General features: G+C 41.9%; 1 protein-coding gene and 1 long non-coding RNA gene across 8 annotated transcripts in view; one reads left to right on the top strand and one right to left on the bottom strand.

Moving 5' to 3' along the window:
- Positions 1-27,318, bottom strand: part of KIAA2012 (uncharacterized protein KIAA2012 homolog) — a 109,867-nt gene that overhangs the window by 33,756 nt on the left and 48,793 nt on the right. For all 6 annotated transcript variants that reach the window (XM_045034287.1, XM_045034289.1, XM_045034288.1 and 3 more), the window contains 2 exons: positions 19,216-19,292; positions 4,605-4,742 (listed from right to left, as the gene is read on the bottom strand). In XM_045034287.1, the coding sequence (XP_044890222.1) occupies positions 4,605-4,742; positions 19,216-19,292 (215 nt within the window). The remainder of the gene's footprint in view (positions 1-4,604; positions 4,743-19,215; positions 19,293-27,318) is intronic.
- LOC109502815 overlaps positions 16,757-27,318 on the top strand; it is a 31,262-nt gene continuing 20,700 nt past the window's right edge. The window contains exons 1-2 of one of the 2 annotated variants that reach the window (XR_006583478.1): positions 16,757-17,247; positions 17,495-17,558. This is a non-coding gene — a long non-coding RNA (uncharacterized LOC109502815). Of the gene's footprint in view, positions 17,383-17,494; positions 17,559-27,318 lie in introns of both variants that reach the window. The other variant, XR_002161674.2, reaches the window with a different exon arrangement.

Genomic DNA, 27,318 nt, shown 5'->3' with positions numbered 1-27,318 from the left:
ACTGGAGGAGCATGGGATGCTGGAGTCAGATGTGGGGCTCCTGTGGGCCAGGAGCCAGCCGCATGACCTATCACTGAAACTCACTCACTCCACCTTTGAAATGGAGTAATAATAAATACATACAGAGTTCTTAAAAGGCCTGTTTAGGAAAATACGTTTAGAAAGTCTGTGTAACATACCACAATACATACATCTAAATGACCTCCTTAATAATGGAAGAAAATCAGTATCTCCTTTAAGAGTTTTAACTTCAAGGCAGTAGTACAACTTTTCTTATGCATTAAAAGATCCCACATGGGGGCGCCTGGGTGCCTCAGTTAGTTAAATGTCTAACTTCAGCTCAGGTTACGATCTCGATCTCGTCTTGTGGGTTTGAGGCCAATGTCAGGCTCTGTGCTGACAGTTCAGGGCCCGGAGCCTGCTTTGGATTCTATGTCTCTCTCTCTCTCTGCTCCTCCCCCACTCATGCTCTGTCTCTTTCTCTCATAAACTAATAAACATTTAAAGAAAAAAATTTAGGGGTGCCTGGGTGGCTCAGTCGGTTGAGCGGCCGACTTCGGCTCAGGTCATGATCTCGCGGTCCGTGAGTTTGAGCCCCGCGTCGGGCTCTGTGCTGACAGCTCAGAGCCTGGAGCCTGTTTCAGATTCTGTGTCTCCCTCTCTCTGACCCTCCCCGTTCATGCTCTGTCTCTCTCTGTCTCAAAAATAAATAGACGTTAAAAAAATTTTTTTTTTAAATAAAGAAAAAAATTTAAAAAAAGACCCCACACATTTTCTTTAATAAAGAAAACCAATTTATGAAAATCATAAGGTATCTTGTGTTAAGATTAAAATATATTATTAAATCTATGTTCTTCTCCTAGGTTCTGAAGCCAGAACAAAGATGTATAATTAAATTTTCATAGGAATGTAGTAGATAGACCTCATCAACATCACGTATTGTGGGTTTTATGGCTTTGAATCCCAGTTCTCTCTGCTGGCAGCCATGTCACTGATCATTGTCTCATTTTACCAGTCCCCAATTTCCTCATCTGTACAGCTGGAATCTATACACTCACCAGGAAAGGGGTAGGAAAATTAAATAAATTTCCAATATGTGAGGGCCCTGGTCCTAAGCAGGAGTCAAGGAATGTTTGTTCATTTCTCCTTTATGAGTTGAATCTCTTGTAGGTGTGAACATTCTTTCAAAATTATTGTTTCATGTGACCCTTGCCTCACCATTGAGAGATGGGTATGGAGGTCCCAGTATTATGATTTCCATTTTACTAAAAAGGAAGCACAGTCACAGAAATGACTGTCACTCATTTGGCGTCTTCAGTGAGGCTTTGTGGCAGATGGTTGAAAACATGGGCTCTGGAGATGGGCTGTCTTTATCTTGTTCCTGTCATTTACCAACTGTATGACATTTGGGAAGTTACTTAACCTCTCAATGGCTTAGTTTTCTTACCTGTAAAATGGGATAATGTTACTTATTTCCTAGATTCGTTTTGTGAATTAAATGAGTTCTTGCATGTAAAACTTAGAACAGAGTCTGGCACAGAGAAAGTGCTCAGTAATGTTAGCAATTATGATTATTTGCATCTCTTTCCATTTCCCTTTTCAGCCTCGATATTTTTATCTCCCACCCTTATCCCCTGAAATGTGCAATGCTTCCTATAGGCACCAGGAAAAATGAATGAAATGTTGTGTGGATTGACAGGAAATACACAAATGACATGTGTAGAATGAATTGGTTTCTATAAAGCTCAAGATACTGAGGACAGAACTTTCTGTTTGAATTCACCATCCTTTTCTATACAAGCCCTGAGATTTGTCCTTTTCTAGAAGGCAACCCCTAAGAATCTAGGAGCTACCATGTCAAATAAAAAGTCTACCTAAGGAGAGTTTTAACACTGAACATTTGCAAGAAAGGGTGTGCTCTTTTGGGCAAGGACAGTTTGGGAGTCAGAAAGCCTAGTGTGTCCCTGTAAGTCCCCTGTAGAAGCAGACTGAGTTACAATTTCTGTTAGTCTTAAAAAGGGTGGACCAGAAAGTGGACCTTAGGGATGATCATCCCCTTCCCTCAGTAACATGGTACCAACATTACTGAACAAAAAGTGTACCACAAAAGCACTGTGGACATTAAATACGCAAAACAATTATTATAAATTCTATACTCTGAATTCTGCAGTTACCAGATGTTCCCTAAATATACTTATCTCATTTCCATAGTAATTATCACCTTTGAACATACTATACGTGTTGCCTGGGGCAGGACAAGGATCTCGGTCTGTTTTGTTTGCTGATGTATTCCAAATGCCCAGAAAGGGTCAGGCACAGAGTAGCAGTAGATGCTCACTATAGATGGAATGAATAGTGATGATACTGATGATACCTCATCCTGGAAAGTACCAACCAGAATTCTTTAGGCCTTAAAGGGAGAACTAAACTGATGCTAAGGAAAAAAAGAATAGTTTCATTAGTGTAGGTGTTTTGGGCTCTATTGTGTTCCTCCAACATTTGTATATTGAAGTCCACCATCATCAGTACCTCAGACTGTGAATGCATTTGGAGATACGGTCTTTAAAAACAGGGATGCCTGGGTGGCTCAGTAGGTTAAGCATCTGACTTTGGCTCAGGTCATGATCTCATGGTTTGTGGGTTCGAGCCCCACGTTTGGCTCCGTGCTGACAGCTCAGAGCCTGAAGACTGCTTTGGATTCTGTGTCTCCCTCTTTCTCTGCCCCTCCCCTGCTCACACTCTGTCTCTCTCTCTTAAAAATAAATAAACATTAAAAATTTTTTTAAAACATAAAATGAGATGCATTCATCATTAGGGTGGGCTCTAATCCAATATTACTGGTGTCCTCAGAGGAAGAGGTGATTAGGACACAGACACACACACAGAAGGAGGGCTATGTGAAGACACAGGGAAAAGATGACCATCTACAAACCAAGGAGGAAGGTCTCAGAAGAAACCAATCTTGCCAACACCTAGATCTCAGACTTCTGGCTTCCAGAACTGTGAGAAAATAAATTCTATTGTTTAAGCTACCCAGTCTGTGGTACTTTGTTTGGTGGCCCTAGAAACTAATATAATAAGAAATGAATCAAAGTCATTGTTTTGAATACTTGTAGCATTTTTTTTCCTGCCCAGAATCATTCTTTCTTATTCTGGTTATAAGGACCCTGTTTTCTTTTTTGAAACATTCTTCCTCTCCCCACTTTTAGTCCCTGTAGCCTCAAGCTGAGTCAGTTAGTGTATTCCAATTTCCTGGCCACAGTGATTCATTTGGGCATGGGCATGTGACCCAACTTGGGTCAATAAGATTCAGTTCCAGAATGATCTAGAAAGAGAAGTCAATAGTCCTCTTGTTACATGGGGAAAGAGCCTATCTAAGAGGAAACAGAGGAAAGCAGAGCCCAGCCACAGAGTGAGACAGATTTGGGGCAAATACATCACTCTTCATCAAAGCCCCACATTGTCAGTTCTGGCTGGGATTGGAGTAGCCCAGAGAAGATGTAACCTGAGAACTCTGGATTAGCTGAGGTTATGAGGGTGACCCTCATGACCCCTGAAGTCTCTGACAGTCTATAGCATTGAATAGTGCCACCATCACGAACCTACATATATTTGGTTTCCTCTCCTCTGTTTCTGTCTTTCCTCATCACTATCAAGGGCCTGGGATATTGTTCTCTAGGGTAGTATAAAGGATCTGAGATCCTTCTAAGCCAAGGCTTGCTTTGTTCCTGATCAGTTTCTTTTACTCCCTGATCATTTATTTCCAGTCCATTTAGCTCTGAGGGGGGCAAACAATGGGTAAGAAGAGAACCCTAAGCTCAGAGGGCTGTTGGATAAGAAGGCAGTCAATTTATGGAGTCTTGCTTTGTTCCTGATTAGTTTCTTTTACTCCCTGATCATTTATTTCTGGTCCATTTAGCTCCGAGGGGGGCAAAGAATGGGTAAGAAGAGAACCCTAAGCCCAAAGGGCTGTTGGATAAGAAGGCAGTCAATTTATGGAGCATTTAGGGAGCACCTTCCATGTGCCAGGCACTGTGTTAGATGCTGGGGCAGGACAGAGTATTGCAAAGGTGGACAAATGACATCCCCACCATAGCAACTCTCAGTACCCTTAACTAGATATGAAACTGAGCTTAGGAGAATAATGAACTCTCAGAGAACAGACAATAAGGTCAGACATCCAAAGAGGATATGCAGTTGACTTGTAAATAGTTACCAAAAATAAGTCTTCTCTAGTCAGAATACCAGCTCTACTCAGTTACAGTGATAAAACAGTAACAATTATTTTAGCTACTGTCAAGATAAAATGAATTATATTTGTTTGTTTTATGAGGTAGTTCAAGGTTATCCTTTCTCGTCTCTTTTTTTTGTCCCCCACCACCCAAACCAGACACCCAACTGATTTGTCCCCGATGGCTGGCTGTGATTACCGTCCTAATTTGTTCTTCCTTCATCTGCTACAAACTGCCTATTTTCTGTCCTTTCTGATAAAGCAGGAACTCTGAGGGACTTCTGAAGCTGTTTTTGTACCATGCAGAAATGTATTAACTGGGATGCCTGTGTATGTGTCTATAAAACTCCTCGTCTTCTCAGTGTGAGATCACCTTCAGGAACGGCGTCATGTCGATGTGCAGCTTGCGCGTGTAAAATTCTTTTCTGTTTGAACATATCAGCCCTTTATTTATACAACTTTGAGGCTCTCCTCTCTTCTGAGCTGCTGCCTCCAAGGACTGCTGGGCTCCCTGTGAAGAGAAGCAGAAAGCCCAACTTTCATAGGAATGATATACAGTGCGACAAGAGCTAGTCTAAATCCCCAAATATTTATAGAAAGTAATTTTTCATCGTTGGAACACTAGTCATAACACCTATTTTTATCATTGAAGACACAGGGGACCCATATATATATAGAGGATAATCCAAGACTGGTTATTAATTCATACCTGGGGTCAGTGTAATAGGAAAGTGGAAAAAAGGACCTTCCTGTGTTTCAGGATTGTAATCATTTTATTGAATCCTCATAACAACCCTGTGAGGCAGTTCTTGGTATTCCCATTTCACAGATGAGGAACTGCAGGCTCTGAGAGTTATTTAACGTAAATAGCCCAAAGCTATGCAGCTGGTAATTACCATGTGCCCCAGACTCCATATAGCTTCCACAAATGGTTATCAAATCTACCTTGCAGATAAAGTTACAGCAATACTTCAGTTTATTTGCAACCTTAAAATGTATTTGATGTGTTAGGAGGAGTGATTTGGACGAATCTAGCAACAAGGAAGGAAGAATGGGCTAATACAGGGGCCTAGGGCCTCTCCAATGTCTCGGGCCATGCTCTCTCTCCTGTTACCACAACATGAAAATGATGTCATGATTCAGAACACTACAAAGTTTGATCTGATGTCGCTTTCCAGCCATGCTCCATACTGCAACCTGGTTGATCTTTCCAAGATGCAAAGTGGACCATACCACTCTGCTTAAAACATTCAAAGGCCCTTGCCCTCAGCATGAAGGCCAACCCACTTAAAAAGCTTCTAAGACCCTTCTTGCCTGGCCCTGGACTATCTCTCCTGCCTCATTCAGTCATTCAAGAAATATTTATTGAGTGCCTTTTCTATGCCCAGTAGAGCAGATACAGCAGTGCAAGAAGCAAACAAGTCTCCAGCCCCATGAAAACTGCACATAGATTTCATTGAGAGGGAAGAGATAACAAGTAAGTGGAACATAAGTTATGTCTGCCAGTGATTTGTGACTTGGAGAAGAATAAAGCAGAGAGGGGAGTAAGGAGTAGCTGGGATGGCAGTGTAGGCTGCAATTTTAAGCAGGAAGGCCCCATAAGAAAGTGATTTTTGAGCAAAGCTCTGAAGGTCAGGGAAGGTTCTGTGGGGCTCTCTGCAGAAACTGTTTACTTCACTGTGGGAATAGCAAGTGCAAAGAACTACCATCAATACTGACCTTTCCAAGGCCAGTTCCTGGAGACTGTCCTTCCCCCTCCTGGGAACGCATTCCTCCCTTCGGGTTCCTCCTCATCCTTCCAGTCTGGCTTGCTTGTCCCATGTACCTTCCATGACATCCAGAGCACTGAGCACTTCCCTCATTGCCCACAATGATGCTCATGCTGTGCAGCCAACTCCCCTCCCCACTAGACTACAAGCTCCATGAGGGCAAGAACCATGACTGTGCTGTTTCTAGGTAACAGTAGTGCCTAGCACAGGGTATGGAAACAAACAGATACTTGATACACATTTGCTGAACAAAAGAGTAACAATCACATTGGGTGCAAGCTACATGTTATAGCCCAATTCAATTACAATGGGTAGAGCCAGTGAGAACATCGTTAACAGGAAGTACGTGCTGACCTCCAGAGGCCTATCCTCTGCATAGCACTGGCTCCTCCTTCACAAAGAAGAAAGTTATTTGTTATTCTTGAGGGCTGACTTGCTGGGGTCACTAGTGTGCCATGAGATCACCCTGGGTGTGGATTTGATCATTTCCATATTTTCTAGTAGACTAAATCTCAGATGTCTGTCTCTCTGGGCCATTATAAACTCCCCCTCCTATAACATTTATATTAAAGTATTAATGATGAATTAACTGTTGGGCCCCCACAAGCAGCCATCATTTTGATGCACGCCCCCACCCATTTCCTTTGTTTTGAAATATGGCTAGAGATAAAGACTTTCCTGGACAATTACATATCCAATTTTTTGTCATCTTAGTCATATATCTGATTAGCTTCTTGGAGTAAGATAGCCCCTCCCTGTTTCTAGATCAAATGAAAACATTTGGTCTGAGCTAGAATCACACAAAAAATTTGAAGCTTTCTAGCTTCCAAAATCATGCATGAATCACTGGGTGGAATAATAGAAATCAGACAATACTGATTTGAGGGAAACTTCTCCATTATCTTCCAGAGAAGGTTTTGTGTTAGCCCAGAAGACAAAAGCATAGTCACAGCCAGTTCCAATGGTTAGAATTACTTTAACTCCTTATGTGGGGCTCAGGTTGAAGAGTGGGGAGTTGAGAGGCTTTGAGAAAAGTCCTTCCAAGGGGCACCTGGGTGGCTCAGTTTGTTGAGTGTCCAACTTCACTCAGCTCAGGTCGTGTTGGTGTGGTTCACGAGTTTGAGCCCCATGTTGGGCTCTTTGCTGACAGCTCTGAGCCTGGAGCCTGCTTCATATTCTGTGTCTCCCTCTCTGCCCCTCCCCCGTTCATGCTCTGTCTCTCTCTCAAAAATAAACATAAACAAAATTAAAACAAAAGTCCCTCCAAATCATCTGACCTGTAAATCTTTCTTTTTAAATGTTTATTTATTTATTCATCTTGAGAGAGAGAGAAAGAGCATATACACATGCATGCATGCAAGCAGGGAAGGGGTAGAGAGGGAGAGAGAGAATCCTAAGCAGGCTCCATGCTGTCAGTGCAGAGCCTGATGCAGGGCTCAGTCTCACAAATCGTGAGATCATGAGATCATGACCTGAGCTGAAATCAAGAATCAGACACTTTATTTTAACTCCTTATGTGGAGCTCAGATTGAAGAGTGGGCAGTTGAGAGGCTTTGAGAAAAGTCTCTCCAAATTATCTGACCATAAATTTTGTGATAAAACAATTCTCCCAATGTATAGCTCACCTCTTTAACATTAGGGGCCATGAATTCTAGCTTGATGGAATGTCTTCAGTGAAGGCTCTCTAGTCACTGGAATGTGAAGAACTGTTTTTGCTTATTACATTCAACTGTTCTAACAAATAAATGATAGTGAAAGGGGGTTTGGGGGTTTGGAGGAAAGAAAAGATTGAATATATAAAGAGGATTCTGGGAGGTGGTGAGAAGAAGAGAAAAAGTCAGAAAGTTAAAATCAGGCGACAAAGCCACGTGTTGGGATGGTTTTTCATTTATTCATTAAACTGATATTTATTTGGTGATATTGTATGTGCCAGGCAAACAAACACATACATAAGTTGGATGATTTTATTTGTTTTTTATTATTTTTAATTATTTTTATTTTTGAGAGAGAGAAAGACAGAGAGACAGAGAGAGACAATGAGTGAGGGAAGGGCAGAGAAAGGGGGACAAAGGATCTGAAATGGGCTGTGCACTGACAGCAGCAAGTCTGATACGGGCCTTGAACTCACGAACCACAAGATCATGACCTGACCTGAAGCCAGACGCTCAACCAACTGAGCCACCCAGGAACCTCAAGCTGGATGATTTAAAAAAAAATTTTTTTTAACATTTATTTATTTTTGAGACAGAGAGAGACAGAGCATGAACGGGGGGAGGGCCAGAGAGAGAGGGAGACACAGAATCTGAAGCAGGCTCCAGGCTCTGAGCTGTCAGCGCAGAGCCCGATGCGGGGCTTGAACTCGTGGACCATGAGATCGTGACCTGAGCGAAGTCGGACGCTCAACCGACTGAGCCACCCAGGCGCCCCAAGCTGGATGATTTTAGATAAGTCTATGAAGACAGTGAAATGGGATAAGATGGAAGTTGATGGGGAGGGGTGGGACTTTGGGTGATGAGGGAAAACCTTTCCAGGGTGACTTGAACAGAAAACTGGGGGACAAGAAGAAGCCAACTCTGGAAGGATCTCTCTTTAGCAGTCAGTGCAGCCTGTATCTGATTATTCAGAGGTAAAACCAGGTAGGGGTTCTCTGAAAGGACAGTGGAATTCCTGATTTCTAGGCCTGTTCTAAGCAGCCCTTTGAGCTCCATCCCTGATCCTGCAAGGCGCCCTTCTGTTTCTGGGTGGGAGAACCATCATAATTGACACTTGCAGCTCCTGGGCTATTTTGAGAGCAAAGACAGCAGGATAAATAGCAAACAGGAGTCAAGGTATCTGAAGATGTAGAAAGGGGAAGAAAACACAAGGAAAAATAGAAGGGAAGGAAAGTGGGGGAATTAGAAGAAAGGAGAGATGCCTGAAGCTTTTATGTTTCTTTTACATGGATGCTTTGCTGGGAATGATTACAAAACCAGTGGAAGGGTCAATGTTTAGCAGAAAATCAAAACCCACCTGTATTGTATTATAACTACCTTAATATTTTCATGTTCTGCTAAAAAACACCTGGAAGCCTTTCTTGTCAGTAAGTGAAACAATAAAGATTAATGAGTTAATTTGGTAAAGCTGATTTGAATTGCACAGAAGGTGTTGCGTAAGTACTTGGCATTTAAAAAGTTATCTGACATTTAAAAGGAGATGGCTGTTAATGAATTCGAGAGCTAATCTTATACTCTGACAGAGTGAGCCATGGAAAATCCAGGATTATTATCTTGCTGTAAACATAATGTGATTCAGTTGAACGCCAGAACAAAAGAGAGCTATCGGCTGTAATACAAATATCCATATGCTCACATACATAATGTAGCAAAACTTACAGAGGATGTCCATTAAATAAATATAATTTCCTTTCTTACTCTTATAATCTCTGAGCCACAAACTTAAAGAAAAACCCTTCTCTCTGGTAATTTTGCCTCCTCCTTTCAATTTGTGTATTTTGAAGGGTCACCACCCAGGGTTGGCTCTGTAGTCAATGGAATGTTTTACCTTAAGAAGGAAAGTAGATCCTAAATGCAGTCAGCTATATCTCTACCCAAGGGGCCCACAGAGCCCCAAAGATACAGATCTGTCCTGCAGGCGTCTCTCAGACCCTCCTCTTTACTTCTCCCACTCCTTTCTAATTGGGGTTCCCCATCTCTGTAGCTGTGGCTTAATGGCTCCAAGAGGAGCTATTGTCCCTCATTAAGAAGGCTGCAACACTCTCGCTGTCTAACTGCCTCCCACGCAGCTCACAACTTCATTCTGCCTGAGAGAAAGCTGCCAAGAGTCTCTGGGAACCTGTGGGCAAGCTGAGCTGGAGGAAGAAAACAGAAGGAAGGAAGGCCTTTGTAGCCAAGATCTGAAATGTACTGGGGCACACACCCCATCATTATCTTAATGCATGGAGAGCAGGGTCGGGAGGCCTTTGCTGAAACCCTTATGTGGTCTATCAAGTTGTCACATCAAACCTCTGTGCACACAGGGCATTTGTCCCCTCCTGTGAGCAAACAAAAGGAAAAGAGCGAGTCTCTCCTTTGGACCACCAGGCCCCCCTCCTTGGCTGAGAGTCTGTCCTTCCACTTTCCTGGGGGTTGGGGGACTCTGAATCCCAGCGGGGATGAATAGATCTGAGAGATTTAGTCACTGGGGGTGGGGAGGGGTGAGGAGGACTAGGATTCTGAACTTCCCCCTCACCATGTTCCCTGCTGGGGGGGTGGGGACCAAATCCTGGAAAGGGTCACTCTTGCCTGATGTCTGAAGGGTCTGGCCAGTTCCCCAGCACTTGGCCTTCTCAGGCCCTATTATTTCTTGCCCATGGAAGCCTGTGGAACTAAAAGGATGCAGTAGGAATGGGGACACAGTGGGGGCTAAGAAGGGAATGTAGGTCTATAGGGCTCCCTGTGACTGGGCTGCCTGGGGTGGGATCTCAGTGGGCCAGGGGCTTTGTATACACTATCAACTCAGGGTAACTGGGAGGAGACCCTGCCTGTGCAAGGTCAGCCACCCCAGCCACCCTAGGTCCTCCTCTGAGAACTTGTCTCAATCTAGGTTTCCCTGGCCTGGAGAAACAGAAGACCTCTAGTCTTTAGGAGGCCTGATGGAACACCAGGATCTCAATTCAAAACCCCATTTGCCTGCATAGGCTCTTTCTGAGGAGAAAGGACCCCAAGCCATGGTGTGGTTCCACTCGTCACAAGTCTGCCCTGTGGTCCCTGTGCCTGTCACTTGGGTTCATCCTGTTCATCTTGGCCACTTGACATCCTGGCCTGTGTTTTGTGTTCTAAAGGCAATTTGCTGCTGGTGAGATGTGCTGAGTGGACAGTTTTAGGAGGGCTGTGCAAGGAGGCATGGTAGAGAGACAGTTTGGTTGGAAACCAGAGAAGAGCCTTCGTATTTTTCCTCCTGTCACAAATTTTGGTCTCTATCTACTTTTTTATGCCTCAACTCTATGAAAAGGATCTGACATCCTCCTGAGTGTTTAACAAATTAGCCTCATAGCTAGCAAACTTAGATTAGGAAGAGAAACACTGCAATCTCCAGTCTTAGCTTTTGTGAGAAACTCATTTATTGACTTTTGTCACTTCGTTAAGCTTTCTATGCCTCAGTTTTCCTACCTATAAAATGGGGCATTTGAATAATGTTCCACTCAGGGAGCATTTGAATAATGAAACCCAGGACACCTTAATTCCAGGGCTTTTACTATCTGGAAGTAAATCTTATCCATCAGTTCTAATTGATATTGTCTTCAGTTTAATTAAGTGCTTTGTTGACACAACAGAATCATTGTTTATCTGGCTTAGCAGGAGCTGGAGGAGAAAAATTTTAAGCCAAAATAGTGATCTCTTTTGCCCCAGGGGAGGTAGAAACTAGCTTTTTCTGTGAGGGGGTGTCTGGCTGCCTTCAGGCTGTAACTGTGCCTGTGATTGAGAGATGACATCCTATTTTCGACTGGGAGACGGGAGGTGGTGGGATGCAGAATGGGAAATCTGAACGAGTCCCTACCTGCTTCTAACCCAACACTTTAACCCCAAACTGTGTGACTTCCTTTTTACATTGGATCTGGTGTGACTTTTCCAATCTGACAGACAACCGAGAGACAGGGAATCTCAACTTGCAAACTGATTCCACTGTAATAGGTCATTTAAAATCAGCCGATTTTCACTAGAAAAAGAAATGATGCCCATGTTGCTTTGATTTCTACACTGGCCCATTGAAGTTGATCTAACCCATAATTTAGCTGGACTAAAAAGCTGAAGTAGCCCTGGTAGTGCTGGGATGGCAGAGGACTGGAAGAAGAGAAACAAAAATCTCCTTTCTCTTTCTTTCCTGCCCCTTCCTTTCCTTTGGGTCCTCCTGTCCTCTGACTTCTAAGTTTTCCTGGGCAGCACTGCTGGATCCAGTGCTCCTGGTGCCAAAATTCTCTGCCTCCCCCCCGTCTCGGGCCTTCAGCTGTGCTTCCTTGGGTGCAAGACAGGAAACAATAAAAAAATAATCACAATGAGATATGAGAAACCCAAAGGAATCTCTGATAGGTAGACCTGTAAGCAGTGAAACAAAATCCAGACAGCATGGATACTTGGTTGGGGGGATATTTGGGCTTGGTGGTTGGGTGTGATGGGGGGGGGTGGTGGGGGAAAATGGTTAGGTAGACTGGCTCACAGTGCTTTAAGTTATTCCTGCTTTTCAAGCTTCTCCTTTTCCACATCTGACCCCTTAGATATATAAACTCCCCAACTTCTGTTTTATAATGGCTTTCAAGCAGAGAGCAGGGCAATGGAATAATAATTACTATTGTAAATTATGGGATTACTTAGTGACAAACATTGTGTTAATCCCTTTCCATATGTTGTTTCATCTAATTCTTGTCATGACCCCATGAGGGACATATTTTTATCCTTTACTGATGAGGAAATTGAGCCTCTGAGAGGTTAAATACCTTCCTGAAACCACACAGCCAGGATGCAAGAAGCAGGGACCTAAATGCAGCTTTGTGGGATTCCCAAACCAGCAGGCTTCTTTACAAGTGCAGGTCACATGTTGAATGGGATTCTGTCTGTTGTGACATCTGTTTCCTCATCTGTAAAATGGGGATAATACCCATACCTACCTCATAGGGATGTTGTAAGGATTAAAGGAGATAATCCTAAACCCTGCACATAGTAAACCTCAAAAACATTGGCTGTAATTACCATCTAAAAAGACCCTCTCAAGATAATGGGGAGATAACTGTAGATACTTATAATATAATGGAGGTTCATTATACTAGCCCCTCTACTTTTGCATGTGTTTGAAATTTTCCATAATAAAAAGAAAAAGAAATCAACTAGGCACATATCATGTGTCTAGTTGGAACTAGCAGCCAATAGATTAATAAATACAGATGTCCTGGAATAAATGACAGTCACAGTGAAAATTCAAGTAATAAAAGCCTGGTTTTGTAATTAAAAACAAACCCCTCTCAGTAAATTATCCTTAAATTGTCAATGGAATTTGGGGCTGACAAAATAATCCTGTGGGTGAGGTTGAACCAGAAGTTGAAGTTTGCTTAGATCTTCAAAAAACCTTTGAATCAAGCTTCACAACCAAAACTATTTACAAATCCAGGGAGGGAGAAAAGAGGAGAGGAGGGAAAGAAGAGGGAGAGGGGACCAGCATGGAACCTGGAAAAATTCTGTACCATGCGTTTGGAAAGGAGTAACAAAAGGTAGGGAGCAAAGCCCACTTCTCTGGGTGGGGAGATGAGGACAGCTAATTCTCTTCGAAATCAGTGCTAGGCCCAAACTTACTTATCGGCCTCAAAAAGATCTCCAAGAAGGAGATGGCTGGTGACATCTTCAATCTGCACATGACCCAGAGATTGAAATACCAAATTGTGCCAACCAACAGCAGGAAGTGTCTGGAGATTGTGTGAGCTGTTAGAGAAATGTCAGCTGAACTTCCGTATCATTATCACTGGAAATAAAACAAGTGCAATTCTTCAAATCCTATTTGGAGGATTATGGCTTTTTTACCCAGAACATGGTCCTTAATGTCAACTAAAGATGGTCAGTTTTTTCCCAGTAGCTACCATGTGCCAAGAACTGTGGTAAACACAAGGGATACACAGATGAATAAGGCAGAAGTGGTGGGTGGGGGGCATCTGTCTTTAAAGATTAGTATCTTGTTCTTTCAGATAATAGCCAAAAAATTCAATAGAAAGCAGGATATGGCTCAGAAGGATATTGAAACAAAAGGTTATCTTTGTACCCTTTTGTACAAAAACTTAGCGTGTCTACAGGTGGGTTTTGTGTGTGTGTGTGTGTGTGTGTGTGTGTGTGTGTGTGTATGTGTGTGTTTTGTCCTGCAAGAGGAAGGCTGAAAGGGGATATGAACACCATCTGTCAAACCACCAAGGAAACAGATGGGGTAAACATAGGTTTATTCAACCTAAATCTTAGTGTGCTAGAATTACAGGCTACTCTTTGAAATCCCCAAGAAGTAAATTTAGGACACCTAAGATCAAATATGAATTCATACTCTTGTAAATTCATGAAACCTGAACTTAAGAGATAATACACGTTGAAATAGAAGTGGCTATGAGAAATGGGAAAAAAGGACATAATTCCAGTTTAACAGGATTTTTAGGACACTACCAAAGTTCTAATCCCCACAAAGCAACAAAACAAAACCCAAGATAAAGCATGCAAGAAAGGATGTTTGCTTTCCTTAACAAAGGGAGAAAATTGACAATGAGAAAACTGGTGAGGTAGTTTCTTTCTTATTTTAAACAAAGAGATGCAATGATTCTTGGGAAATCTAATTAAGGTTTGAGCTTGTACTTTGATACTCTTTACTGACAACCTCTCTGCTCTGATAGCTCTATAAACCACTGGGCTAAGGACCCTTCTTGCTCCAAGCTTACATAGATAGATCTGTGTGGACAAGAGAGTTTCATAGTTTGAGATCCAAACTTTTCAGAAAAAGAGGTAAATTCATTGTCCCCCAAAGTCTAGGGTCAGTGGGATAAAACAGTGAAAAGGGGTTGAGATCCTTAGAAGAAGAATTCTGGTGACCCTCTCCAACAATTTAGTAAAAACTAAATAATTTTAACAGTTAGTTAAAAAATAATGGCACTATGATATTGCCTCTTGTTTAGCTTTCTGTATACTTGTTGTTTACTGTGACTCCTAGATCATTTAAAGCCAGATGTGAATAAAACTAGCTTTCCTCTTGATTCCTTTTTCCTTCTTACAGGGAGGATTTTGAAAGAAAAATGAATAATAGTGAAAAATAAGACAAACTAAAAAAACCTCAACTCAACACGGCCCTAATTTCAAATTAGCATGACAGAAATTTTTTGCATGCATTATTTGCAAGTCTTTTCCTTGCAGATTGAAGATGTCACTAGGCGTCCTTCTTGGAGATATTTTTGAAGCTAATAAGTGAGATTGGGCCCAGCACTGATTTCTAAGAGAATTAGCTGTCTGCATCTCCCTGTCCAGAGAAGTAGGCTTTACTCCCTACCTTTTGTTACTCATTCCCAAAGGCATGGCACTGAATTTCTCCAGGAAAATTTTCTATTTTTTTACATGGTTGCAGTTCTAGTTAATAATTACATTGATTTCCACTTTTAAAATTTAATCCATAGCTCTCAACTAGGGGTGATTTTCCCCTACAGGGGACTTCGGCAAGGTCTGGACACATTTTTTATTGTCACAACTGAGAGATTGTGCTATTGGCATCCACTGGGTAAAGGCTAGGGATGCTGCTTAACATCCTACAACCCATAGGAAAGCTCCCCATGACAAAGAATATCTGGCCCAAAGTGTTCATGGGGTGGAGGTTGAGAAACCTTGTGTTAAACTGTTAGTATTAAATTACAGTTTCTAGTATGAACAAGTATCATTTTTAATGAATGAATTAAACCTTTCACCGAGAAGGATATGTCATAATTAATGTAATCATTTCTTTGATGTTGGACTATGAGGCTGTTTCCAGTTTTTCCTTATTATAGATAATCCTGCAGTGGACATCTTCACTCATTTTTTCAGCTGAATTATTTCCTTAAGATAAATTCCTAGGAGTCAGAAGTACTGAATAAATGAGTAGCAATATTTTATCATGCTTCACAAGTTATATTGCCTGCCATTTTGCTTTACAACTGGATTGAACCAAATTGCAACTCACCAGAAGTGTATAAGTGTACCAGTTTTACCAAAACATAGTACTGGGTGTTGCCATTAAAAAAAAAAAAAAGTGGGAGGATGGACTACCTGGCTGGCTCAGTTGGAAGAGCATGTGACTCTTGATTTTGGAGTTGAGTTGGAGCCCCACTTTGGGGGTGGAGATTACTTAAAAACAAACAAACAAACAAACAAACAAACAAACTTAAAAAAAAACTTTGGGGCACCAGGATGATCAGTCTATTAAACTTCTGACACTTGATTTTGGCTCAGGTCATGATCTCACATTTGGTGAGATCGAGCCCCCTGTTGGGCTTCACAGAGCCTGCTTGGGATTCTCTCTCTCCTCTCTCTCTCAAAATAAATAAATAAACTTTAAAATATTAAAAAAAAAGTGAGAGGAGGCATACATCTCAAATATAAAATGGTACCTCCAGTTTCCCTCAATCTGCATTTAAATTGCTACTCAGGATAAATATTTTCCATACTTGTTTTCTATTGCTATTATTTTTGATATAAATTGTTTATGTCTTTTACTTATTTTTCTAACTGGTCCTCAATGTTTTCCTTTTAACATTTAATGTAATCTTTATCAAGTATAGATAGCAATGCTGTTGTAGTTAACGCAATTTTTAAAAAACTTTTCTTTTTTTCAGTTTTGCTTTTTCTGCCCCTCCAGCATAGATATGTTAACGTTTCCTGCTGGTATTTTCATTTACAATTTTAATACTCTTTTTAGGTGCTGGTCACCTCACCCAACCTGCAGCCTCTATACAGAGAGGCCCTGGGGAAGAGGAGAAGCTTCTCTCGGCGATTGATGTCAGCCACCGAGGTAAGAGCAGTACTCGGTCGCTGACGGTAGTGGAAACTCATTTCTCTTAATCAAATGAAAGACCCGAGGAGGAGCCACAAGGCAGAAAGGAAAATATATGTGAAGGAGAATACCAAATTCTGTGAGGAGTTTGAAGGACCTGCATTAAAAAAAGGGCATCATACCTTTAGGACTTCAGAACTGGCAATGCTCCGTGTGCAGCCATTAATATGCAAAAAATGCCTTCATAAATACTTGATTCTGTTCACAGTGGGGAGGCCGTTCATTTGAAAGAGGAAATGGGAGCTTGGAGTTGAAACATGTCTGCTTGTCTCCTTTTTCTTTTTTCACTGCTCTTTTCATCTGCACATTTCCCCCTTGTCGTTTCTTCCCCCTCTTTCCGCTTAACCCCCTCCTCCAACTCCCGGGAAGTTGTTGATGTCGTTGCTACTCCGATTTCTGCTTGTGGATTTGCCTCGAGGCCCTGATCCTTGGCCGGCTGTGGAAGGGGCGGCTCAGGACCCAGTCGCGCAATTTGCCACCCCGCGTGTGGGAGGCCGGAGCCCCAGTCTTTCCCGCTCGGTTCCACGGAACAGACGCACACGAGCCTTCGAGGCTTCAAATGCAGCCGCTAGGGGGCGCCCGGAGGCAGCCTCCCGCGCCCAGGGGCTAAATCCACGAACCCGGTCACGGCTGGCTTTTCCTCTCACCCACGCGTCAGAAACTGTTTTCCACGTCTAGGTCTGTGACTTCTCGTGGAAACATGGGGATGCCCATATATTCCACCTCTGGGTTTTTTCTTTCTCTCTTTCTTTCCTCACAGCTAGCGCAATGATAAAAAGTAAAAGTGCTTTATGTGACTGAACTCCTAACAAGGTCAGACCCCAGTGAGGGGAGGGAGAGGGCGAGTCAGTGAGGAATTAATGGGAAGGAAAGAAAAGTAGGAACTGCTGATGCTGATAAAGATCAATTTTGTGTGCTATCCTAGCCTGCTTCAGAGTGGGAAGGCAACCCTGCAAGGAATCCACTGGATTTGCCAGCGGCCCATCAAGGTACGTAACTGAAATCTGCTGGGCAGAAATTTGTTTCTAAATCCTTTCCAGATGCTTTATAGTAAACATGAAATTAGTCATTTACATGGAGTAGGTTGAGGAAGTAGTTAAAATTGAAGTCAGTGATTAATCTAATAAAGGGCCATTAGCCTCAAGAAGTAAGGGGGTGGGAGGCATGGGAGCAGCCTCCACCTTCCTCAGTCTCCCCCGCCCCCTGCCATTTTCTCTGTGTTTAGGGGCTGGTGGGGCTCCCTAGGCTTTTTCTCGAATGGCTTTCCTCTTGGGGGCTACTTCTAAAGGAAGTAAGACCACTGTGACTTGAACAAACCAACCGGTTCTGTTGGGAGGAACGGCCCTCCTTTCACAAAAAAGGCACACGAGGTTCTCAGTAACCAACCTGGTTTGCCACAGCTTCTCCGGGGAAACCCAGGATCAGGGTTTAAGACCCTTGGCCTGGTGTTCCTCTTTCTGACTGCAAGGCTAATAATTCAGTCTAGGGCTTTATCTGACGTGACTGAGCCACTGTTTTATTGCTGGCGATATTAGGTCTCCTGAAATACAACCAGGGGAGCTGTGTGAATTTGGAGTGCGTTTTGGGTAAGTGAGGCATCTGCAAGGCCTTTGGAATTGTGGAATTATCAAAATATAGCAGGGTATATTTTCCTTGGTTACAGACTGTCTTAAAAAAGAAAACCTTCTAGATCCCTCATAAAGGCTGTCTTCAAAGCAGGCATGTAAAAAAAAAAAATGCAAACGTTGGTTCAGTGTTTCCTCAGTAGCAAGAAGGGTCAGCTCAGCTGTGTTTTACCTCAGTGGAGGCCTGACCCGGCCCGGGGTTCTAACAGTGAGAGTTCAGGTCCTTTCTCAGAACCCAGCTAGGCACACACATGAAACTAAAACTACTTTTATTATTATTGTTTTTTAATAAATGTGAGGAAAGAGGAGAAAGCCAGGCTGTGGCAGGAAGTTGGAGATAAGGGAGAAATAGAGATCATGCACCCCTCTGTCTGCCCAGGCTGTGGCCCAGCAGGTCGAGAGACCTGAGCGTGCCCTGGAACTGTGCTGTTTCTGCCTCAGGTTCTCTGAGACCCTGGGTACAGCTCCAGGAATTCCTCCTGAGTTGTCTCTCTAGAGTGAATTTGAAGACAGTCCAGCCTCAAAGCTTCAAATGAAGTAACAAACTGATACTTATGAATGTATGTCCTTGAAACACCAATAGACATTTCTGACCCATCCAGATGAAACATACTTCTCCTTTTTTCACAGTAGCCTTACATTTTTTTCTTGATTGTTATTTTTTTTTTTTCCCTCCCCATTAGGAATGAGAATTGGATGGGAAAAAATGGGCCCTTTAGTACAGAGTCTGAGTGGCTATTGCCTTTCTGTTTTCCCTCTTCCCTTTTTGGCTTTGTAGAAGTCAGGGAGAGGCCTATTCAACTTATTCAGGCACATGAAGAGCCACACAAAACAGTCCAAGCTGAGTTAAGACATTCCAAGGAACCTCTGTGATTTTATAGTCCATTTGTCTCATTTTACTGATGAGGCAAATGAGGCCCAGAGAGGTGAAGACTCTTACCCAGGGTCACACAGCAAGCTGAGGCAAGAACCCAATAGTCCAGCCTCCCAGTCTCATGCTCATTCAGAGTCAATACTGTACCTGCTTCTCTGGCTTTTGGGTCAAAGGTGAGGTTTCATTAAGATTCGTGTGAAGATAGGTTCTGGATTCATTGTTTGCTATGGTGAAAATCAGAAAAGGATCAAAGCTGTCAGATCTAGGTCTCATTAATTTTTATATATACTATATACAAACACACCTAGTTCATGTATATAGGGTTATAAACACACATATACCTATGGCATTCATATTTACTCACTAAACGACACCTGGACCCACTATAAGCACAGTATAAATACCATGTTAAGTATAGTGTTGAGAACTTACACTCAAATTTCTATTTTTCTTGTTTTGGTTGCTTTTTAAAAGAACAAAAGTAAATTCTTTGTGCTACTAAAATTCAGAATCAGCTGAAATTAAAAAGGAAATATTGATGAAAAAAAATCTGCTGATACTGTTGAATATAAATTTTGTATGATTGTACTTCACTGAAGAAAATGCTTCTGCAACCTTCCAGATAGAGGGATCAGAGATTTCCCTTTTCCCTCATAATGTGGAGGGGCAACAGAAGTGGAAACATAAAGGGGCGCCTGGGTGGCTCATTTGGTTAAATGTCCTTCCTCAGCTCAGGTCATTATCTCCTGGTTCGTGGGTTCGAGCCCCGCATTGCTCTCTGTGCTGACAGCTCAGAGCCTGGAGCCTGCTTCGGATTTTGGGTCTCCCTCTCTCTCTATCAAAAATAAGTAAACACTAAAAAAAAGTAAAAAAAAAAAAAAAGAAAAGAAGTGGAAACATAAAGCAAACAAAGGCAAAGGCCAAAGTAGGGCTGGTGGGAGATCATGGAACTTTCCATAAAGCAGGTGCCTCGCAGACGATGTTAATCTGTGTGGCTTTCCTCCATGGTTGAGTTATCACTGCTTTCCACAGGTGTGGAAGCTGAGGCTTGAAAGGTAAACTAATCTACCTAAGGTTGTACCACTAGCGAGGTTTTGAGTAAGGATTTGAGCCCAAGACTCAAACCCCGTGCTGCAAAAGGATAGAATTTGTTTTGCTTTTCTTTTTATCCCTAAGAAAGTAAATTTAATATTTATAAAGGAATGTTTATTTGGGGAACAGATTTAGCTAAGCACATGGCTCCACTAACAAGGGTTTTAGTCTCTCGTGTGGGTTGAGTGTCCAACAAAAACTTATTTCCATGCTTGTTACTTTTAAGAGCCTGTGGCATCTTTGTCTCTTTGACTTGAAACCTCTACTCATTCCTTGTGGGCCAACGTTTCGTTTTCTGTTGTTTTTCAGCTGTCCTGTTCTTCTGGTTTGAAATGGCTTTAGGACAGATTTAAAACATTCCTTTTTTAAAACAGCTGGGGGAACTGAGGTCCAGAGAGTGGCTTCATGAGATCGGCTTAAGGCTGTTCCTTGAAACAGTGTAAGACCAGAACCTGAACCCAGGTCTCCCAACATAACATCTAATACTTTTCCCTCCACATCACACTCCCTCCATTAGCCTGACTTGTGCTTGCCACATCACAGCTGCTTGGCCGTGATCCATCCTCTGGACAAACCCAGCCCAGTAGAATTGCATTGAGATGAGGTTCACTTCACTGTGGCTTGGAAGGAACTTTGGGCTTCTTAGAAATGAAACTTATAAATTCTAATGCATAAAGAAAGTTCTTGCAACACCAGGAGAATGAATCAGTCAGCCAGAGTTCAAGAAATGTAAACACATTTTTAGATAGGAGACTAAAAAAAAATCGCTTAGGACTTCTCCATCTCTTGGGTCAAGACCCTGGTAATTTACTGAGGTCCAAGCTGTCAAGGAGGAGACACAGCTCAAACTACATTCCTGGGAGATAAAGCAATGGGGGTGGTAAAACTTCCTCTCTGAACAATGAGGCAGGATCTACCCCTGTTATCAAGCTGAAGGAACTGACTGACCCATCAACCAATGCAGGCAACTGGCTGTGAACACAGGCCTGGCTCTTTCTCATCATTCTGAGCTGGTGTGTACATTCACAGACTACAGACTGCACAACTTCTAGGCCTGCCTGAAACTGGGAGCTTGGAGTCTTTCTGTGATGAATATTTCTGCCACTAAAGAGATAAACAGAAAACACATTCCTTCTCTGGCTGCCCACCATCAGGCCAGAGCAGATTTTCAACTGCTAGCATTAATCTAACCACAGGCTTTTAGCAAGGAGATAGCATTCCCACCAGATAATCAGGCAGTTTCAGAGATGACCCTTGCTAGATGGGGTCTCATCCCAAACTCTTCTGCCTTCTTCAAATCATGGGATCCTTCACCAAACACTCAAAAGCAGGAAAGAGTATCTGATTCTAGCGTGGAATAGGGTGCCTTAAAATTTCCTTCTGTTTAAACTTATGTTAATGGTGTTTAATACTGAAGTTATCATTATTCATTGTTTTGATAAAAATGAAATATAATCATATTTATTCCCATTGTTTCAGAAAACTTATTTTCCTTGGTATGGGATACTCTGGTGGGCCTCATCTGGTATCAGAATAGAGACCAAACCAAAAAGTCATCTTATCAGGCAAACCGGGCCACCTGGCTCCTTCATGGTCGTGTGTCAGGGCTTGGAAAGAACAAGAGACTTGCAGGCTCCACGTGGCCAAACATTCTGTGGTTACAAGGGCAGTAGCTTTTGGAGGTGCTGGCAGGAGCCTCTTTAAATATGTGTAGGGCCTTTTCTCACACATGCCATTTCTAAGGCATGATTACTCTTTGATCCTTAGTATGCTCCCATGACACTTTCTTCATAATTTGCAGTGGTTCCTCATTGGAGAGGGGATATATCCACTGCCAAGCAGATCTCAGAAAGCACTTTTGCCTTCTCACAGCTTTGCACTTGGACCTGCTGAGCCCAGCCGAAGCCAGTGGGAGAAGTCCTAAAAGTCAGCCTTTGTACCTTCATGGTTTTGTATTTTTGGTCAAAGATGGAAAATGCAAAGGCAAATTCCAGATTAATTTAAAAAAATCTTCCCAGTATAGATTAAACCATAAAAGGAAGGGTAATTCTGGTTCCTTTACATAGTGCTATGACCTTTCCTTAAAAATGATATCTAAAAATACTTATTTTATATGATATGACTCAAGATGTCTATGACCTATGGAGTGTTGGACATGCTATAATAAATCTTGATCTGCTTGTTTAGTGCAGGAAACCAAGACCCAAGATGGCCTCTTGGTATTGTCACTATCAAATACTTGGGATAAGATTTAAGACGTTATTTATGCTACACATTTTTACTTTAAATCTTCTTGGATGAAGAGGAGGGTGAGATGGGCATATCAAACAGTTACTAAAGACCTGAGAAAATCTCCAAGCTAAAGACATACCCCAGGAAGGTCTATTGAAGGAGCCAAGTAGACTCATCTAGAAGCTATAAGTCAGTCTGAATGTAAATATGGAAATGCCTAGTAAATGCAAGGGCAATATTTTTCTTCCAAGTTGAAATAACAGTTCTTTTACTTACGTCTTTCTTCTTAGATCAACTCTAGCTCAGTCTCAAGGGTTTGGCTTTAGCTTTGGGAATACCAACTTCTCTCAAAGTTCATGAATTATTTTTTATGGAGAGGTCGAAAGGTACATGGCAGTTTACCACGCCCCAAATGGAACACAAGCTAGATGATGGGATTTAAATATAAGTTGTATGGCAACAAAATATCAACTACATGAGAAACCCTCCAGTCAAGGTAGGATTAATAAGGATACCTGTGCTGGAAGACTGTGAGGAAGAAGGGAATTAACAAAAGAGGCTAAAGGTGGAGCTACACACAAAGTGGTCATTTCAGTTCATGTGGTGATCTTAATTCTGTAGAAGATACTGTTCTTGGTCACTCACTCTCAAACAAGAATAGACATCTGGTCTAGCCTCTAATCCTACCGCCTTCAATTGTTTTTTTAGATAGCTGGAAGAGTCATTTCTCTAAAATAAAAATCTGGTTATACCAATTCCTGTTTAAATGGGATCTCACAGTCTTTGGGAAAATTTCTTAGTTGCTGCTATGGCTTTTTGTGATCTGGCTTCTGCCTACCCCACTAGCTAACTGCATTTCTCCCCACTCCCTTCCCTACATGTACCCTGAGGGCCAGTCATTATAAGCTGCTTACATTTCTCCCGTGTCACCATGTTCTCTAACCTTAATGTGGTCCCTTTCCCTGGAGCAGCCTTAACTCTTCTCCACTTGGCTGGTTCCTATGTATATCCTTAGAAACTCAGCTTAAGTGCTCTCTTACTTCAAAAGCCTTCTCAAGCTGCAGGCTGAGTTAGCTCTGAGTATTCATAGCTCTCACCACACGTTACTACTATGGATGACACTAAGGAATAGACTTTGTCTCTCAATTCTATTCTTGTGCCTAATACAGTATATGGCATTAGGAGATGATCGACTAGTGTTTGTTGAATGAATAAATGAATAAGCAAGCTTATGTGCTTTGTAAAACAGATTCACTAATTCTTTCTGTTGGACATGGTCCAATGCTCACATCTTCATTATTTTTCAAATAAGGAATTGTAGAGAACTAAGAAAACAGCAAACGAAAATCCATAGGCCACTGGGAGATGACTGAAAGAAGCAAGAGACAAGCTAGGAGGCAAAAATTCCTAAAGAAAAGCCTCATGCTTCTTTATAGCACAAATGTCTGAAGAGTGGTGAAACAGGAAAGAGTATTTATGGATTACTAGTTAAGGAAAGTTACAATTTTTTGATCATTCTGACAGAAGAAAACATATTATAAACTTTATAGGTTGAGAAATATAACACACACACACACACACACACACACACACACACACACACACATTAAAATCCACACCAGCCTTATAATGCATTGTGCTAAGCACTACTTCACTGCTTGAGCAAGGCCCTGATCCCTTGTGCATATTATACGCTAAGTGAATAGCAGATTCTGGCTACCTGGGAGGGACACATTCCACGAATTTCAAGAATCTTTAGTTTTGTGAATACCCCTAGTGTATATCATATCCCCAATAAAACTAAAGTATAAATGAAAAATGAGGGGGAGTTTTTCAAGCTCTTAATGAGTCTATAAATAAAGCATTAGAGTGATTTATAAAACTGTTTTCTTGGCAGAGACTCATCAAAATGTTAAACCACTTTACTTTCTCTTACGTTCATTACCAGCCCAAGGAGCTGGCCTTCTTTTTCGGGCCATTAAAAAATATTTATATGAAAAAATCAGTGTTCTTTTTGAAAAATAACTTCTCAAGAGTAATTGCAGGTGTTATAATAAACATGGATCACAGCAGTGAGATGTGGGTACTCAGAGGAGGGCTAGGTTCACTCACTAGCTTAGTGATGGTCTTCTGTTTTCCAGCTTCAAAATGTCTATGATTTGACTTCATGCCTCTGTAAGATGACATAGTGTGTGTGTCCCTGATTTGTGAAGCCATTTGCAATAGTTGAAACTGAACTTCCAGTCCACAAATACCCAAGTTCCACCATCTACATAATTTTTTAGAATCATATCATTTTTTCCTGAAAATATTCATTAAAACCAAATGACCAAAAAGAAAACAAAAAGTTGTGAAAGATCTACAGGTGATTCCAATGAATAGATGTCTTAAATTGCTCTTTGAACTCAATTCCAGGGAGTATCAAGTATTTTCAAAGTAGTGCTATATCCATTTACTTAAAAGCAAATGGGGAATGTCACGCACAAAGAGATGCAAGAATTGTTTGTTAAGGTCATTGAGCAAATCAAAGGAACAAATATGGTTCCTACATCTAAGCCCTGAAAGAGGTGCTTATATCTGCAGTCCCATTAGAATGGAGAGTTGTTATTTAATGGGTATAGCATTTCAGTTTTGCAAGAAGAAAAGAGTTCTGGAAATTGGTTGCACAACAATGTGAATCTACTTAACAATGTGAATGGCACATGTAAAAATCATTAAGGTGGTAAATTTTAGGTTGTATGTATTTTACCACAGTTTTTAAAAATGACAGGAGATAGGAGGAGATGAGGAATCGTATTCCAGGCAGAGGCAACAGTATGTTCAAAAGCTTGGAAATAAGAAAGAGATTTGCATTAGCCTAAGGTCTTTTAGTTACTAGGAGTAGAGAAGAGAGGAAATAAGTTTTCTTTCCCTTTCATGGATATAAAGCTTGCCATGGAGCAATTCTGAAATAGTCTAAATTTGTCTTTGGCACTCTACTATTTCCCTTTCTGTACTTTTCTTTTTGGGCCTTCTCCTCATATAGCTAATGTCCTTCTGTTCATCCAAGCTCTCCAGGGCAACCCACCAGTTAGGAATATTTCAATTCTTAAAACACTCTTTACCTTCAAATTACCCACCTCTGTTTTAACCCCTGTCAGAATTTTTAGTCCTTCAGAGCAGCTGTTCTCAGCTAGGTTGCAAGAGGACAGCCATCTGATCAAATAAATTTTTACTAAAGTGTAAATGACTATAGCTTCTCAGAAGTGTCAACCTTATAAGAGAATACTTCTGAATTCAAAGTGAGCCTAGTAAGATTTTCAATAGCAGAGTGAAATGAAATTATAACATTTTTGGCCGTATTAGGAAGAATGATTCTGGTCTGGAGAGCTACTCTGTAAATGGCCTATCTTACTTGAAAATCTGTCTCAAGAGTTTGGTTCTCCCAACCTATTCCTACTTTTATTCAGCTTCTGTCCTCCCCATGTCTCTGAAAGTTGTAAATCATTTTCACTGTTACCCACAAAAGGGTGTCTGATGCTGAGTAAGGGAAATTGGAGGAATAAAAGGATATGTAACAAAAACCATTTTTTTATAGGAGTTGTTAGGTCAGTAATTTCCTAAACTCTCCATACTGTCAGATGGCAACATGCCTATTTATATTGATATCGCCACTACCCCTGCATCATGGTAAAAAAGGAAGGGTTCTTGGCTTCCAATCACAGCTTCTCCATTTAGTGTGTGACCTTAGGCAAGTCACTTAACCTCTCTGAGCCACGTTGTCCTAGATGAAAAATGAAGATAATGATAGAATTTACCTCCTATCATTGGTGTGAGGATGAAGTGAAATAATGAATGTAAGGCATTCAGCACAATGCTTGGCATATCAAAGAGAGATAACAGTGGTACCCATCATCTCCACCATCACCATCATCATTCACTAGAGAGCTCCTATTAAGAGCTGCTCTGGCCCAGTTCCAACTAATAAGTGAGAATGAACAGAACCGACACTGAAACTTCCTACCATGGTCAGCATGTCCATCCAAGGAGAATGGCAGGAAGGGTAATGCAGAAAGCCAGGCTCTCAAGTATTCTCTGCTTACAGATTTTGGGATTGGCAAGCATATAATTGTGCCTTCTCTCCTTTTAGTCTTGTGGTGTCTGGCAAAACCAATTCCCTCCCCCCAGCTCTGGCTCCAGCAAACCATCTGTGGCATTGCTTCCTGTCACTATAGCAGGTCCTTCATTGGAGATTCATTGCTGCCTGTCCCCAAATAAGCAGTGAGGAAGACCATACACATTTCTCTATTAATCAAAGACAATTTTGGGGAGAGAGAGGCGGTCTCTACTTAATCATCCTTTACCCCTGGTCTGAAGCAGAAGCAGCAATGGTGGTAGGTGGAGGATGAGCTGCAAAGTCAGCCTACACTTCTCGTTTTGGCTTCTTTCTGCATGGGGGGAGTGAAGTATGAAAGGAAGCTTGGAAGAGGTAGTGCTGGCCTCAGTCCTCCATTTAGAAAACATGCCTGAGTGGGGCCTAGGTGGCTGAGTCATGAAGCATCTGACTTCGGCTTAAGTCATGATCTCACAGTTTGTATGCTTACGCCCCGATTCTTTCTCTTTGTCCCTCCTGGGGTTCTCTCTCTCCCTGCCCCTCGTTCACTTGCACCCTCTCTCTCTCTTAAAAAAAACAAAAAACCAAAAAAAAAAAAAACCATGCCTGGGAGCATTTTTCAAAGTTTCCTCATTTGTAGTTGTGCAGGCTGAGCACAATGCGAGGGGCAATGTCTACCTCATCATAATGTGAATTGTGCAGTGTGTGACCTGCAGAACCTACAGGGCATCCTTGCAGATTTCCCTTCCTGGGCCAGCCAAGTACAAGCACTTGGTTCAGCTTCTCTTCTCCCCTAAGATTTACACTCAGACCACAGCACACAGTGCTGCCCA

The sequence above is a fragment of the Felis catus genome, chromosome C1 (assembly GCF_018350175.1).
Source record: "Felis catus isolate Fca126 chromosome C1, F.catus_Fca126_mat1.0, whole genome shotgun sequence".
In the NCBI taxonomy this organism is placed as follows: Eukaryota; Metazoa; Chordata; class Mammalia; order Carnivora; family Felidae; genus Felis; species Felis catus.
The sequence above is the reverse complement of the archived record's forward strand: the minus strand, read 5'-3'. Positions and strand labels throughout refer to the sequence as shown.